The sequence below is a fragment of the Sardina pilchardus genome, chromosome 23 (genome assembly GCF_963854185.1).
Source record: "Sardina pilchardus chromosome 23, fSarPil1.1, whole genome shotgun sequence".
Classification (NCBI taxonomy): Eukaryota; Metazoa; Chordata; class Actinopteri; order Clupeiformes; family Clupeidae; genus Sardina; species Sardina pilchardus.
Window position 1 is genome coordinate 780,868 of NC_085016.1, and position 18,328 is coordinate 799,195.

Sequence of the window (18,328 nt, forward strand, 5' to 3'; positions counted from 1 at the left end):
GATGAAATGCTGATGTTTGGCAGCTGTTTGCGTGTTGCCATGGTAGCGTCTCACTGTGCATGTTTTGAGGGTTTGCCATTTCCAGCTTCCTGTTGCCCAGATAAGAGGCAGCAGCAGATCTGCCCTTCCTTCCTGCCCTCACAGCAGACACTGAGGCTGTGTCTGAAACATCAGTACGCACGCTGGGCAGTGTGCATTTTCCGGAAGTTACGCCAGAATAGACTGTTCGAAAGTCAAGCGCTCTCACTAGTTGGGTACTTCGTTTGGTGTGATTTCCAAGCGTGCATCGATGCATCTTTTTTGCCCTCAGATATCCCATAATCCATTGCGCAGCGCAGGTCAAGCTCCAAACGTCATGCAAATCGTCAACACACACCCCTCCCCGAGTCAGGTGACGCCAACTAGTTAGTGCTGTCCAAATTTAGGTAGGGACGCATACTGAGGAGCGAGCTAACTAAGACGCTACTGGAAAGAGGGTACTATCCAGCGTGCACGCTTGACTTCTGGACACAGCCATGCAGACACAGCAGGAGGAGGCCAGGTGGTAGCCTGATAGCAGAGCAACTGTCCTCCAGAAGGTTTGCTTCCTATTTTGTGGGCCTACTTTTCAGAGGGCTGCTGTAATGTACCCTGGGAAGTCTTTAAGGGCTTTGCTTTGTTTGCTCTCTGTACTTCTCTACAGGCCCGATCAACTCCAGCAGTATAAATCCCTGTGTGGTGAATGCTGGGTGGCTAGCTGAAGTTGCTGCTATGTATAGCAGGGGTCTCCTAATTGTAGGACTATAACGTTCTGTTCAGTTATCATTTGCGATCATTGCTCTCGTAGCTGCCTTGATTTGAGAGTAAAGTTAAATGACGTTATGACTGCATATTACTGCTACCGGACGTACTGATACACAGCCGTGAATGCTGGGTGGCCGGCTCCTTTTGAGTGTGTGCTGCATTCAGACGAGAAGCATTAGCATTCAACAAAGCTCAACATGCTGATCACATGATTGGGCCCTCTCAACCAGCAGCATGTGTTCTCTTTAGTCAGCGCTGAACATCCATTTGTGCCTTGGGAACCCCCCATATGCCTGACTGCTCTGGTGGTTAGCGGTGACTGACAGATGTGGGATATGGGTACCAAGAGACATCACATCAGCACTGCCATCAGTGACACGACACACACAAACACAGAAGGATTTGATGGCAACAGCACATGGGCTCCACACAGTCTAGAGCACAACCGTGCACAAATGGAGTTCATCAGACAATCGTGCACAACAACAGTGCACAAACCATTACAGCCATTTTTGATCCATTTGGATGTTACTGTAATGGGGTGCTAAGTGACCCCAGGTCACCAAACAAGTTTTAGTTTAATATCCTTCAAGCGGTTTGTGCACAAATGTTTATTTTGCCTGCACAACCGTGCACAAACGATGCACAAACGCATCAAAACACTTTTATTCATATTTTCAACCTATGGGGTGCCAACTTCACGGAGGTCTCTCAGAGAGGTGGTGTGTGTGTGTGTGTGTGTGTGTGTGTGTTTGGTGTTCCTCTCTGTGTCGGTCGCACAGCAGGTTTTCCTCCCAAGAGAACACTGTTGGATTTATCTCTGGGTCTGTGAGTGGGAGAAAATAAAGATTGTGTATGTGTGCATGTGCGTGTGTGTGTGTATGTGTGCATGTGCGTGTGTGTGCGTGTGTGTGTGTGTCTGTATACAGCACCATCACATTCTCATGTGCGTGGGTGTGTGCATGTGTGTGCATACGTGTGTGCATATGTGTGTGTGTATGTCCGTGCGTCCATATATACAGAACCATCACATTCTCAGGTTTAACGTCCATCGTCCATCTCCGTGTGTTCAACACAATAACCACATCTGTCTCCTCGGTGTGTTATTGGTCTTGTTTCTATAGCGACGGCTGACTATTCATTGTGTGACATGAAGACTTAATCACATGGCCCTCCTGTGTAGCCTTTACTAGGATGTGTCAGAGGTTTAGCGTTTTATTAACTTCACTCAGCTCGCTTCTATTCACAGCGCTCGCTCCTCTATAATCTGCTGGAGCCCCCATGAGGCGGCCTCTGCCCCTAATCAGACCATGAGGTGGCCCTCCTCTCTCCTCCTCCTCTCTCCTCCTCCTCTCTCCTCCTCCTCTCTCTCTGCCCCTAATCAGAACCGAGGGTGGACGCCAGTGGAAGCAGCGGATCCGCAGGTGCCGGACATGACTCACGGTGGCCTCTCTGAGTGCCCACTCCCCTCCGAGGACCCTATGGAGAGGCAGCTGACAATCGCACATGGATGCTCATGGAAGCTTTTATTTGCCTGGAGCACTGGAGTTCATCACAGGGAAGCTCGTGGAAGCTTCTATCTGCCTGTCATTGTGAAAGGTCCCATTTAATCAGCCACAAGCAGCTCAATTGAGACTGCTGGCCTTGGATGCGTGAGTGAGTGGAATGCTCGGACGCGAGGAGTCTGGAGGCGTTCACAACGTGTCAGTGCAGAGACGACTAGCGGCCCGCTGAGGTGACAGCTGTGCTGAGTGAAAGGCCGTGATCAACGGGAGCTTCTGGGAGAGATGTTGTCACGCTGGATAACATGGGGCCTGTCATGTTCTCTACTCATTTGTCTGAGCTAATTAGCCATTCATTATCTTGCTCAACACAATCAAATTGAATTGAATGTAGGCAACTTCAGGATGTCTACTCCATATGATTTGTTCTCAGTGGTGGCAGGTGGGTGGTGGAGTGGTCTTTAGAAGAGTGTGTCCTTTAATAGATCATGCCACAAATAGAACACACCCAATAACGACTATCCTCCGTCAACAGTTAACAGGGATCATTCTGATACACTGACACTGGATCCAGCATCATTTCTAGAGTGCTATGTCTCCCACATGACAGTTTTGCTTACATACAGTATGTAACCAAGTAACCGCAAGTAACCAGTGCGCAACAGCCAGAGAATCCAGCAATATTATTCCTGACCCTAGTTTGGTTCCTCTGGGTCTAGTTCTCGAGTAGAACACTATTATTCCTGACCCTAGTTTGGTTCCTCTGGGTCTAGTTCTCGAGTAGAACACTATTATTGGGTCTAGTTCTCGAGTAGAACACTATTTTTCCTGACTCTAGTTTGGTTCCTCTGGGTCTAGTTCTCGAGTAGAACACTATTATTCCTCACCCTAGTTTGGTTCCTCTGGGTCTAGTTCTCGAGTAGAACACTATTATTCCTCACCCTAGTTTGGTTCCTCTGGGTCTAGTTCTCGAGTAGAACACTATTATTCCTGACCCTAGTTTGGTTCCTCTGGGTCTAGTTCTCGAGTAGAACACTATTATTGGGTCTAGTTCTCGAGTAGAACACTATTATTCCTGACTCTAGTTTGGTTCCTCTGGGTCTAGTTCTCGAGTAGAACACTCTTATTCCTCACCCTAGTTTGGTTCCTCTGGGTCTAGTTTTCGAGTAGAACACTGTTATTCCTGACTCTAGTTTGGTTCCTCTGGGTCTAGTTCTAGTGTAGAACATTAACAGATAGATGTTTTCCAGTCTTATTATGGTCTTTGTACAACTGAAGCACTTGGCCCATTTAATCTTTTAACATCTGAAGCACTTGGCCCATTTCATCTTAATTAAAGAACTTCACCTACTTAGTGTAATGGTTTGTTAGCGTGACATTACATATTTCACAGGCATACTTTGCTTAAGTTCAGCTAAAAGATTCTGTGCAAACCTTCTACAGCCATTAAACTAATTGATGTGTTTACTATGAGTGTCTTTGTTGAAACTGTTGAATCCATTTGCAGTATTTGCCCATCACTGTAATTACGGTAAAATGGGAATCATTTCTTGGGATCACTGTTGGAATGGAGGTCTGTTCTGTTTGATGTTTCAGAGTCTTGGCACACATTTGATTTTACTATGCGTCAGAACAGAACACAATTGGATTTCAGTCTAAAGGATTCTGACACATGTCCCTTGTTCATGGTAATGCCACAAGGAGAAATCATCTTGTGTGTTTCATAGCTTATTGGGACAACATACATGGATTAGGCCAGGGGGCTGAAGGTTCTTCATTAAGCTTTCAGAAGTTCCTCACTACAAAGACTACATGGGGTGCCTCTCATTTGGGCTTTTATACACCCTCCCTTCCTTCCTCGATCCTTGTCCTCACTGATCTACATAAAGAATGATGGGGCGGCAACAATGGGATAGTCTATCCAGTGTTAGTTATAGATCAGTGGGAACGCCCCTCGAGGATCGAGAAGAGATGTTGAGAGGCACCCATGGACTGGTTTGGTTCTCACAGTGCTGGGGTCAAAGGTCGCGGTCACATGGCATCCCGTATAACAGAGGGCCTGCATGATATCCCACAAGTCTCTTGTGGGCAAAATGGCCACAGTCAGTGCAGATGGGCTGGACATTGTGAGGAGTCAGGTCCACACAGCTGACTGTATGATAGCACTTTACAAGTGAACCTAATGAAAATAAACATTAAACTCAAGTCCAAAGTCAGTCATTTAGAAAAGTAAAGGCGAGAAATTGTAAATCTTTCAAGGATAGAAGACAGATGCTTTCGGCTCTGTTGAAATGTGTGCCGCCAGGGCAGCGTTGGCACGTACTGTAGCCTACTGTAGCTTATGTGCCTGATCCCAGAGCAGTGTTGACACGTACTGTAGCCTATATGCCTGATCCCAGAGCAGTGTTGACACGTAGCCTACTGTAGCCTATGTGCCTGATCCCAGAGCAGTGTTGACACGTAGCCTACTGTATGTGCCTGATCCCAGAGCAGTGTTGACACGTAGCCTACTGTAGCCTATGTGCCTGATCCCAGAGCAGTGTTGACACGTACTGTAGCCTATATGCCTGATCCCAGAGCAGTGTTGACACGTAGCCTACTGTAGCCTATGTGCCTGATCCCAGAGCAGTGTTGACACGTACTGTAGCTTATATGCCTGATGCCAGAGCAGTGTTGACACGTAGCCTACTGTAGCCTATGTGCCTGATCCCAGAGCAGTGTTGACACGTACTGTAGCTTATATGCCTGATCCCAGAGCAGTGTTGACACGTAGCCTACTGTAGCTTATATGCCTGATCCCAGAGCAGTGTTGACACGTAGCCTACTGTAGCCTATGTGCCTGATCCCAGAGCAGTGTTGACACGTACTGTAGCTTATATGCCTGATCCCAGAGCAGTGTTGACACGTAGCCTACTGTAGCTTATATGCCTGATCCCAGAGCAGTGTTGACACGTAGCCTACTGTAGCCTATGTGCCTGATCCCAGAGCAGTGTTGACACGTAGCCTACTGTAGCCTATGTGCCTGATCCCAGAGCAGTGTTGACACGTAGCTTACTGTATGTGCCTGATCCCAGAGCAGTGTTGACACGTAGCCTACTGTATCATCCTATATACAACGGCATCGAACGCGATTCAGCCAATCATAATCAAGGACCAGAACTATCCGTTTTAGACTGGATCCACTTCAGACAGGCTTTCCTCTGGGTTTCTCCACTCCGTCTCTTTCACTCCATTACACCGCCTCTTCATCATTTCATCCCTCTACACCATATCATCCCCCCTCCATCATGTTGTTCTCTCCCTACGTCTTCATCCCCCCTTCATCATGTTGTTCTCTCCCTACTTCTTCATCTCCCCTTCATCATGTTGTTCTCTCCCTACTTCTTTTTTACTGTGAGTTACACTTTTAAGTAGGGTTCAGACCAAAGCGTCCCGACGAGACGAGCCGCGACGTTCTAAAACCTTGCGACTGCGACTCAACGTGTTTAATGCTCTGCGACGGCTTGCGACTGCTTGCAACTACGTGCAACTTCTAATTCACACCGCTGCAACTCAGTCTCATCGCGTCAGGAATCTTTGGTGTGAATTGGGCTTAAGTAAACAGCCAAAAAGAAGAAGCTGCTGTTTCAGCTGTCACACAGACAGCAATTACTGTGTCAGAAGGGTGGAATGGCTGCCATAAACTATGCAAGTGCCAGCCTTTTGTCAGGGGAAGTGACAATGTTTGCGTCATCAGTTTTCTTCCATTTTTAGAGAAAGTAATTGTTTTCCTTAAACAGAATTTACACCCCCACCATTTGTACACAAGTAGAAATATATATCAAAGAAAATAGATCAGAAAAATTTAAACCATGGGAGGATATGACACACACACTGCCCGCGCCACTCAAACACACACACTGCCCGCGCCACTCAAACACACACACTGCAGTGCCCACGCCACTCAAACACACACACTGCCCACACCACTCAAACACACACACTGCCCACACCACTCAAACACACACCACTCAAACACACACACACACACTGCCCACACCACTCAAACACACACACTGCCCACACCACTCAAACACACACACTGCCCACACCACTCAAACACACACACTGCCCACACCACTCAAACACACACACTGCCCACACCACTCAAACACACACACTGCCCTCGCCACTCAAACACACACACTGCCCACACCACTCAAACACACACACTGCCCACACCACTCAAACACACACACTGCCCTCGCCACTCAAACACACACACTGCACTGCCCACACCACTCAAACACACACACTGCCCACACCACTCAAACACACACACACACACTGCCCACACCACTCAAACACACACACTGCCCACACCACTCAAACACACACACTGCCCACACCACTCAAACACACACACTGCAGTGCCCACACCACTCAAACACACACACTGCCCACGCCACTCAAACACACACACTGCCCACACCACTCAAACACACACCACTCAAACACACACACTGCCCACACCACTCAAACACACACACTGCCCACACCACTCACACACACACACTGCCCACACCACTCAAACACACACACTGCCCACGCCACTCACACACACACACTGCCTGTGCCACTCAAACGGACGTGCCACTCAAACAGACGCGCCGCCTGTGCCATTCCACCAGGCTTGCTGCCCACGGCACTCTGACGGGTGCGCTGGCGATTGATTCCCACTCAGTTCCTGTTGAGTCGTCTCCAGTGGTCTTCTCAGAGAGAGCGGTAGCAGAAAAGACGATAATGTGATGATGAACAATGACATGACATTTAATCAAACATGTGCAAGTGGACAGGAAAGGTTAGCTTGTAAGGAAGTAATTGCGGCCAAATTGCAATTCAATGTTTGCTTTCACAAATGCTGTGAGCAGGGCTATCTGGTGAAGGGAGGGGTCTGTGATAACGTCTGTGCCGTGACATTTGCTGAGCCAATACTGTTTTGTCCACCACATTCACAACACTGCACAGCTTCTTTTGTCGCTCGGAGAACAATCGGGATGAGCAGCCGAATTTCCTCTCTGTGATGACGGCCTTTATGCAGCGATAAAAGGTTGAAAATGGTGCATTTCATCCAGAACAATAGAGGCCCATGAAGAGCTACAACAAGTGCACTGCAGCACGGTGGGACTGGAGGAGGAGTAAAGGGGCGTGGCTGCGGAACACTTGTACACAACTCAAGTTGGGAACAAAAACTATTGGGAAGTTCAAAAAATGAAAAACGTATTCAGTCTCTTGTTCTCTAGTGTTCATGTTCTCTAGTGTTCTCTAGTGGTCATGTTCTCTAGTGTTCATGTTCTCTAGTGTTCATGTTCTCTAGTATTCATGTTCTCTAGTGTTCATGTTCTCTAGTGTTCATGTTCTCTAGTGTTCATGTTCTCTAGTGTTCATGTACTCTAGTGTTCTCTAGTGTTCATGTTCTCTAGTGTTCTCTAGTGTTCATGTTCTCTAGTGTTCATGTTCTCTAGTGTTCATGTTCTCTAGTGTTCATGTACTCTAGTGTTCTCTAGTGTTCATGTTCTCTAGTGTTCTCTAGTGGTCATGTTCTCTAGTGTTCATGTTCTCTAGTGTTCTCTAGTGTTCATGTTCTCTAGTGTTCATGTTCTCTAGTGTTCATGTTCTCTAGTGTTCATGTACTCTAGTGTTCTCTAGTGTTCATGTTCTCTAGTGTTCTCTAGTGTTTATGTTCTCTAGTGTTCATGTTCTCTAGTGGTCATGTTCTCTAGGCTACTCTTGTGGTCATGTTCTCTAGTGTTCATGTTCTCTAGTGGTCATGTTCTCTAGGCTACTCTTGTGGTCATGTTCTCTAGTGTTCATGTTCTCTAGTGTTCATGTACTCTAGTGTTCATGTTCTCTAGTGTTCATGTTCTCTAGTGTTCATGTTCTCTAGTGTTCTCTAGTGATCATGTTCTCTAGTGTTCTCTAGTGTTCATGTTCTCTAGTGTTCTCTAGTGTTCATGTTCTCTTGTGTTCATGTTCTCTAGTGTTCATGTTCTCTAGTGTTCTCTAGTGTTCTCTAGTATTCATGTTCTCTAGTGTTCTCTAGTGTTCATGTTCTCTAGTGTTCTCTAGTGTTCATGTTCTCTAGTGTTCATGTTCTCTAGTGTTCTCTAGTGTTCTCTAGTGTTCATGTTCTTTAGTGGTCATGTTCTCTAGTGTTCATATTCCCCGTTTCATTTCAGAAGTGCCTAGGCACGGTATGCTGCACGGTATGGTGTACAAAGCCCTGCTGAGAACACTAAGGCTCCGTTCGAATCGGGTAAAACTGCTGCCTTCTAAGATATCTAACTAGAGAGCAAGGCAGCGAAGGCCGTTCGAAACCGAAAAAACGATTTTCGCTGCCTTCTAAGATATCTTAGAATTCCCGAATAACGGTCATTTTTGAAGTCAGCATCGATGTACACTACAAGCTCCCTTCTACCCACAATCCTTTGCGTCCACGTCTGAATCTCGGTGAAAACAAAACAAACATGGCTGCCGATATCGGTAAATGACTGCCGAGTCTGTTGAAATGTCATTTGTGTGACGTTATTTAGCTTGGATTTGTGGAAATAAACGATTTACTACCTGGTTATACCATTGTTGTACCCACTAATAACGCCTGGTCTGAGATATTAGCTGTCAGTGAAACTACTTTATACCGTTAGCCTGCTAGCTTACGTAGGCTAATTTAGTTTAACGTCAGGCTTTTGCTAACGTCATACCGTAGTGTTAACCAAAGATTCTAGAGTGCTACGCTCATTTTTAAACGACGCGTTTAAACTAAAGTCATGTCTAGTTAGAGAGCTCTCTATTTAGGGAGGGAGGCAGTAGGCAGCTGCCTTCCGATTCGAACGGACCCTAAGACTGCACGGTCGGTACACTAGGACTGCACGGTGCACTAAGACTGCACGGTATGGTGTAGAAGGCCCTGCTGAGAACACTAGACTGCACGGTACACTAAGACTGCACGGTACACTAAGACTGCACGGTGCACTAAGACTGCATGGTACGGTGTACAAGGCTCTGCTGAGAACACTAAGACTGCATGGTACACTAGGACTGCACGGTACACTAAGACTGCACGGTACACTAGGACTGCACGGTATGGTGTACAAGGCTCTGCTGAGAACACTAAGACTGCATGGTACACTAGGACTGCACGGTACACTAAGACTGCATGGTGCACTAAGACTGCATGGTGCACACTAAGACTTAAGACTGCACGGTACGGTGTACAGGCTCTGCTGAGAACATCAGTCCGCATACAGGAACACAGCAGGAGCCCCAAGTGTGCAGCCGCGACTGGATCCACTTCAGACAGGCGCTCCTCTGGGTTTCTACACTCACAGCTCTTTCACTCCATTTCACCCCCTCTTCATCATCCCCCCTTCATCTTGTTGTTCTCTCCCTACTTCGTAAGGCACCATGAGGCTGTTTCATTGTGAGTTGGCATCCTCCCTTAGCTCTTGTGCGAGTGCTAAAGCATCACAACAGGGAGGATGCTCCCCAGCCAGTCCATCAGTGATTACTCGTATGTCTGTGCATGCAGTGCTTCCTTCTTGCTGTGTCTGACTGAGTCATTTGCCATGTCACCATATATATATATATATATATATATGTGTGTGTGTGTGTGTGTATATGTATATATGTATATATGTCTATGCATGTCACTCTGTGATATAAAGTCTTAAAGCCTTTATCTGTTGTGTTAGCAATAGGCTACATGTTTTTGAGAATGATCTACTGAAATCCTTGATCATTGGGATCTATTGAAATATTGAACTTCCTTCATGTTTCATTCAACAAATTCAATTAGGTATGCTTGTCCTGTGCGAACATAATATTTCAAATGCCTTTGATGTGGGTCAATTACTAGCAATCACATTAAAAATGCATCATCTGTCTTTAACTAGAGCAGCTAATGTGTATGTCTTTTAATACAGAGATCATATGTGCTTTCATTTTCATCCAGTTTACCATGGCAGTTTATTACACACTTACACACACACACACACACACACACACACGTATTGACAAATAAATTAATACAAATCAAATGCATTATCAGTTAGTGATATCTCAGTGGATGATACAGTTATATATGTCCCCAAAGCTCAATAATTAACCAACAGATCACAATTTATTGCGAACACGTGCTATCAGAATACCAGGAACATGTTTTGAAATTCTGCGCCTGCGGTGAGTGATTCATATATAAATATATAGCCTATAGGGGTAAGTGGAGAAGAGACTCCTGTTTGGAGGGAGGGATGGATTGATTTCTTCCTTTAGTCTGTTGCGACAGAGAGGAGAGGCTGTCACACCTCACACCAACCACACACACGCGCCGAGAACGCGCCGTCGGTCCTCTCCATTCCATACCACGAGGATGCGCGGTGGGAACGCAGGCTGGAGAGGCAAAGAGCAGAAGCGAAAATAACTTTTAGATAAAAAAGATTGCAGTTGTACGTGTTGTTTGCGTTAATGTTTGTTGAACCAATTTAGTTGTTCGTCGGCATCAAAGTATTTGGTCTAACACGACAACTTTCAGCGCACAGAGAAAATGACGGACCTTCTACTTCAGATGTGATATGACCAAAACGATGTCCGAAGAACATACAGTAAGTTTTCAAGAGGTTGTCAACATGTCCGCTACTGCATCTTCAGCAGATGGAAATCTCACCGGCGGCCCTGATAACTCCGCGTGGCATCCGAACACTGGGATTGCAGTTGCCACCGTTTACGCTCTTATTATCGTCATTGGTTTGATTGGAAATGTCACACTCATCCGGACGTTCTGCACGGTGAAATCCATGAGAAACATACCGAATCTTCTCATGTCAAGTCTTGCGCTGGGTGACTTGATTCTGCTCGTCACCTGTGCTCCGGTGGATGCTGCCCGGTTCTTGGCGGACGAGTGGCTGTTCGGTAGACTCGGCTGTAAGCTTATTCCGTTCATTCAGCTCACCTCCGTGGGGGTGTCGGTCTTCACGCTCACGGCGCTGTCCGCTGACAGGTAAGAGAGACATGGTGGACACGCGGAAAGACTGTCAATCATGAAACTGAATCTTCAAGCTTTTGTGAACAATATTGAGCTAAATGTTAATTTCAGTCTGTTCAACACACTTTATCAAATGTCAGGATTTTTGTATAGCATACAATTAGTTTAGTAGACAAGTTGAGCATCGTGTGGATCGATTAAAGCTGTTAAAAGACGAGAACAATTGTCATGCATATCATATCAAATAACCACTATACTCTGCTTTAGGCTACTTGCAATGTATGGCCTGTGACGCTCAGATGGGAGCGAGCCTACTTATAGAAACGGGCCAAATTGATCTTTAATGAAAAGGAGCCCTTAACCAGACGTACAGGAGTATTAATTAATGTAGTCCTTAATTAGAGGTGAAGATGTCGTCCTTAATTAGAGGTGAAGAAGGCCATCTCATGGCCGTGCTCAGCTGGAGCACGCTGTGCTGTCATCATGTGAAATGGATAGTAGCGCCAGCAGGACTCCGCACACAGTGGGACCTCCACAGCGGCCGCGACCAACACTGAGGATGTTCTGAGTAGCAGCCTATTATGATTATTAGCTACCAACACTGAGGATGTTCTGAGTAGCAGCCTATTATGATTATTAGCTACCAACACTGAGGATGTTCTGAGTAGCAGCCTATTATGATTATTAGCTACCAACACTGAGGATGTTCTGAGCAGCCTATTCATTACCAACACTGAGGATGTTCTGAGCAGCCTATTCATTACCAACACTGAGGATGTTCTGAGCAGCCTATTATGATTATTAGCTACCAACACTGATTACGTGCTGAGTAGCAGCCTATAATTTAACCACTGATATTACCAATACATTCAGGGCATTACACTAAGTAGCAGCCTATTCATATGATTTAACTGCAACATTACGAGACACTTACTGTAGCCTACAACCACACATTTCGAATGCTTTTCTGATGTGCAGTAATAATTCTTTAGTCTTACTGAACATATACTTCCATACACTCTAACTGTTCCTTTTTGAAAAAGTAAAATATGATCATTTATTATTTATTTTCAGAAAGTAGAAACATTTAAATTCAGTGGCCCTTTGAGTGACAGTCTTCAGCTGTGCTATTAATGAATGGATGATGGATGGATGGATAGATGGATGGATGGATGGATGATGGATGATGGATGTGGCTTCTTTTGCGCTACGTTTGAAGTGCCAGTGAGTCAGTCAGTCTGCATCACCCCCCACCACCCCATCAGACATTGTGGCAGTGGCAAACTAATCTCCCCAAACGGTCCTCTGAGAATAAATTACATCTTATTCTTCTTCTCATTCTCATTCTTATTCTTAATCCTATGAATTTGACTGCAGCAAACTGCTGGAAATACCCAAGTTCCAATAAAGAATTTGATCCCCCTGCCGCCATTTTTCTACTCCAACATGATCAAGCTATCCCTTACTGCATCATTTTGAAAGTGAGAACTCTGATAGTGAAGTAAGGAAAAGGTTATCTGAGAAGTCTGATACTGGAGTAAGAGAAAGGTCATCTCAAGTGTGATTACGGCTTGCTTCCATGTGGTCATTGGCTCTGTGACTGCACACAAGCATTGTCAAGTAATTCATCCACGGGCACAATCACTCTGTTCCAGAGAGCACAGGACGTAGACATGGAGAGTGTGCAGGGCCTCTCAGACAGACATGTTAGCTGTAATATGTACCGTTTGAAATGGCTGCATGTTTATTTTCTTCAGCACAAAAATGAAGAAAAAAAACACTGAGAAACTGTTCAATGTTTTGTCAGATACAAGGCCATCGTCAGACCAATGGATGCCCAGACGTCTCATGCCAAGATCTGCCTTCGTGCCGCCATGATCTGGCTGTTGTCCATGACCCTGGCCATCCCAGAGGCTGTCTTCTCTGACCTGCACGCCTTCCCCATCGCCAGGAGCAACCACACCTTGGTCACCTGCGCCCCCTACCCTCAGGGGGAGGACCTGCACCCCAAGATCCACTCCATGGCCTCCTTCCTCATCTTCTACGTCATACCGCTCCTCATCATCTCCATCTACTACTTCTTCATCGCCCGCAGCCTCATACGGAGCACGTCGGAGATGCCGGTGGAGGGAAACGTTCATGTCAGAAGACAGGTGAGATGGAGCATAATGTTCATGTCAGAAGACAGGTGAGATGGAGGATAATGTTCAGGTGAGATGGAGGATAATGTTCAGGTGAGATGGAGGATAATGTTCATGTGAGATGGAGGATAATGTTCATGTGAGATGGAGGATAATGTTCAGGTGAGATGGAGGATAATGTTCATGTGAGGAGATACAGGTGAGATGGAGGATAATGTTCATGTCAGAAGACAGGTGAGATGGAGGATAATGTTTAGGTGAGATGGAGGATAATGTTTAGGTGAGATGGAGGATAATGTCCATGTCATAGGACAGGTGAGATGGAGGATAATGTTCATGTCAGAAGGAGGATAACGTTCATGTGAGGAGACAGGTGCAGGTGAGGAAGCGAAGTTGGGCTTGGATCCCAGGGAGCTCATGTCATTGATAATACATTCACCAGTGGTGTAGGTGGTGTTGGAGCTCATGTCATTGATAACACATTTACCGTTGGTGTAGGTGGTGTTGGAGCTCATGTCATTGATAATACATGTACCGTTGGTGTAGGTGGTGTTGGATGCTCATGCGTGCTTGATGGAGACATGTGTTGGGGGCTGCTTTGGGGACCATTGGTTTAAGGTCTTACCTGTAGTCTAGAACTATCTTATGGAGCTCAGGTTATGATGATACTTTTACCCTACAGTCTTCCGTGTAGTCAGCCTTAAGCTCTTTCATCCAAGGGCATTCTGGAGAACGTTAGTTGATCACGTTTATAGCATTTCTGACATTCATTTGAATAGTGTTTGATTAGTCTAGACTTTCTCCATTTGATTAGTCTGGCCTTTCTCCTGCCGATTGTTTAAAGCCCAATTCCACTGAGTGTTTCTGACCTTTTTTCAGCCTATTTGTGTGCCCTGTTACCACTGGCCCGAGTTTGGGTGGACAGCTGTGTGTCCACTTGGTTTCAGTACTGTCATGAGCAAAGATCAGTGTGAAGTGATGCGGAGACAAGCAACAAAAAGAGTCCACTTTCAACATTTGTTTACTTAGACGATATTATTCTCAATACAACTCTGCACACCAGCAGCGGTGGCGGCAGAGTTCAACGGGGCTGCATTGAGATCATGTTGTCTATGTAATTGAATGTGGAAAGCAGAGTGCGCCACTCTCGTGTTGGCGATGGTGTCCGCGAGGCTTGAGGCTTGTAGACGCGTCTGTGAGAGCACAGAGTTAGTGTTGACAAAACTCCACTCACTCCCTCTGTCTCTGGTCCTGCACTGTGCTTTGTGAGAGTGGATGTGTGCTTCTTTTTATGATGTATTAAACAATATCTGTCTTGACACCTGTCAAGTTTGAAATCAATCAGACTAACTGTTCGACAGATAAGCGAAGAACAGACAGACACACACACAGACAGACGTTCCTGTCATATATAGATTAGAAAGTAGACCTTCTGTTGAGGACAAGTGAGAAGGCAAGAAGAAACTAATCTCTCAGAGGTACATAGGGCCTTGAACTTGTATAGTAGTTTTAGAATCCAGACGGCCAGTTGGTTGAGCAGAGATGGGATATGATTGGTTGATTGGTCTTAGCTATGTGTGCTGTGTACAGGCATAGGCTAGAGTTCATGAAGAGGAAAAGTTCTTTGTGTTCTTTGAAAAGCTCTCATGTGGGCGGTCTAGGGAAGAGTGGTCACCCAAAAAAACCCCACGGCTGCTGATGGGACCTAATTGGTTGCATATTACACACACCCATTTTAGGGATACACAGCTAGCACTAAGTGTTGCTGCACCACTGCCGAAGCTAAAATAATACACAAAGCACAAAGACATCATCTGTCATTACCCCAACAGAGTGCTGCCAAATCCTAGCGTGTGAGGATCCATTTGGAGATGACAAAAGAGCTCTGGAACCGTGTGATCATTTGAACACACATTGTATTATAGGTCTGAGTGGTCTTCATGATGGATGCATTAAGAAAATAAATTGTTTTTCAGACTAACAGCAATTTCATATGTGGTTGAGTGCTCTTCAAAAAAAACATACTCTAAATATAGGCAAGCTAGTGTTTGCTGCAAACCTCACTGTTCTTTGAGTCACCCTGGTAACTTTACCAACCTGTAACCGTAACCCTATCAACTTAACCCTGACCCTAACTAACCCTAATACTTAACCCAAACCCTAACCCTTTACCATTACCCATAACCTAACTAACCCTAGCCCTTAACCCTTAATCCTTACCCAGTTTTCACCCTGGTAACTTTGCCAACTTTGAGGCTCAGGCTGAACATCCTGTCCCCTCAGCTCTTTTTATTGGCAAAATGATTGACAAAATAGCCTTTAATCAACCAACCACCTTCCTATCACTGACTAGAGCACTCGGTAGGACTTTCAGGTAAAGGCATCAATTGGGTCAAATGGTATCTACAAGAAAGGAGTTTGTTTGTTGCCGTTGGCAGATGCACCTCAACACTAATGTCCTTGACCTGTGGTGTTCCCCAGGGGTCGATCTTGGGGCCACTATTATTCAACCTCTAAATGCTCCACTTGGACAAGCCATTAAATACAATTTATCGCCTAATGACTATGGTTCCCTTGAACCTCTTTGTCAGTGTATTGACAAGATCAACTGCTGGATGTCTCAACATTTTCTTCAGTTGAACAAAGAAAAAACTGAGGTAATTAAATGGCCCTTAGTGCTTTTATTAGCTCCTCCTGTTTGCTTGTGTTTATGTAAAGCACACTGAATGGCCTCTGTGTATGGAATGTGCTATACTGTATAAATAACGTTGACTTGACCTCACAGATCGAGTCCCGCAAGAGGCTGGCCAAGACGGTGCTGGTGTTCGTGGGCCTGTTTGCCGTCTGCTGGCTGCCGAGTCATGTGCTCTACCTGTACCGCTGCTACCATTACTCGGAGGCGGACACCTCCACGGCTCACTATGTGGCCATCGTGACGGCGCGCGTCCTGGCCTTCACCAACTCCTGCGTCAACCCCTTCGCCCTCTACCTGCTCAGCAAGAGCTTCCAGAAGCAGTTCAACAAGCAGCTGTGCTGCTGCTGTCCGGCCCCACGCCGGCTGATGACCCCGCGCTCGCAGAGCGCCGGACGCAACAACAACACGCGCATGACATCGCTCAAGAGCACCAACCACTCGCTCGCCAGCTTCAGCATCGTCAACGGCAACCACAGCTCTCGCGAGGGCGGCCCTTGAAAAGAGAAAGAGAATTGAAATGAAGTTTGTGTTGTGTGTTTGTAGCAAATCAAGAAAGGTCTTACTGTAGTGAAGTTGTACAAAGATAACTACATACAATATTTTTTTTCTGTTGCGCCTAGATTTAGTGAGCAGGGGGATAGATTGGTGTCACTCCATCTGATCCTTAGCTAGCTAAAGCCCACAAAAGCACCACTAACCAATATGGGAATCCCAGAAGTGGACCTTGAGATGTCAACTTGTTGTGTTTGAACCTTGTTATGAACATAAACCATGTCTAGTGTTCCTTGTCCGTACAAGAGTGCTTTTGAGTCTTGCGGGTAGAAACTATCCTTGTATCTGCTGGTACGGGTCCTTATGCTCTTGTATCGTGTGCCTAAAGGCAGGAGGGTGAAGGATGACTGGGGTCAGAAACTATACGCTGGCCTTTCTTCTGCAGCGCTGACTGTAGAGGTCCTGGATGGATGGTAACTCAGTCCTTGTCATGCGCTGTGCTGAATTGACAACTCTTTGTAGAGATTTTCGGGCCTGGGCAGTGCTGGTACCATACCATGTTGTTTTGCCACCAGTCCTGGGCAGTGCTGTTCCCATAGCTACCATGTTGTTATGCCACCAGTCAACACGCTCTCTATTGTACAGCGGTAAAAGTTGGTCAATATTTTATGTATTGTGCACTTACATGTGAGTGGTGCAATAATGACCCTTTCAACCTCACGATTCACAGTGACATCCGAGGCCAGTGCATCGCCTATGGTGTTGAAATCGCCTGTGTGTTTGTGCTGCATGTCTGTATCTCTATCTTGTAATGTTCTGCTCATATGGAAGAGTCAAAGGACTAAGAACCGTGTGGGAGTACTTGTGACCTTTCTACTGTACCGTGTCATGTTGTGATGCCAGTGAAGTTTACGACATAAGAGTGATATATTTGTGATGAATTATGTGCTTGGGAACCACCAAAACCAGCGTTTGTGCTTACTGTGAGTTGTGATTATCACTAAAATACCATTTTAAAATACAAACTAAATATACAGACTAAATCCTGTGAGAATATATATATTGATTATTTATGTTGTATTTCAGTGAGAATATATCGATTATTGTTTATGTTGTATTTCAGTGTTTTTTTTTATTTATTATTGGTCTTTAATTTACTTAAGAATGGAATTATTAAGTAAATCTATCATTTGGACATACAATATAGGAGAGAGAGAGACAGAGAGAGAGAGAGAGAGATGCCTTAATTGAATAAGTCAGTAGTCTTGAATTTGACTGGTATTGAGCAGACACATTTACCCACCCACACACACACACACACACACACACACACACACACACACACACACACACACACACACACACACACACACACACACACACACAGAGACGGGCGGCGGGAGTTTGATTAAGCGGCAGTGCGGCGAGTGCAGCTCCAGCATGCCGGCGCGTAAATCAGTTTAGTTCACGGTGATCAACAACACACACACACACACACACACACACACACACACACACACACACACACACACACACACACACACACACACAGTAATCAGTAAATCAGTTTAGTTCACGATGATCAACAACACTGCCACTTCACTTCCACATTAGCATGGGCTATTCATTTCATATCTAAAGACAATCAAATCACCTCCTGAACACGTTATCCTTATCATTTATTGATCTGTAATTC

At 45.6% G+C, this 18,328-nt stretch overlaps 1 protein-coding gene across 1 annotated transcript; it reads left to right on the forward strand.

Moving 5' to 3' along the window:
- Nucleotides 1-10,783: 10,783 nt before the first annotated feature.
- grpr (gastrin-releasing peptide receptor) lies at nt 10,784-16,638 on the forward strand. Its single transcript, XM_062528530.1, has 3 exons — nt 10,784-11,319; nt 13,112-13,457; nt 16,231-16,638. Exons 1-3 carry the CDS (start codon nt 10,895-10,897, stop codon nt 16,636-16,638), a joined length of 1,179 nt encoding a protein of 392 aa, XP_062384514.1. The 5' UTR covers nt 10,784-10,894.
- The last annotated feature ends 1,690 nt before the right edge of the window (nt 16,639-18,328 follow it).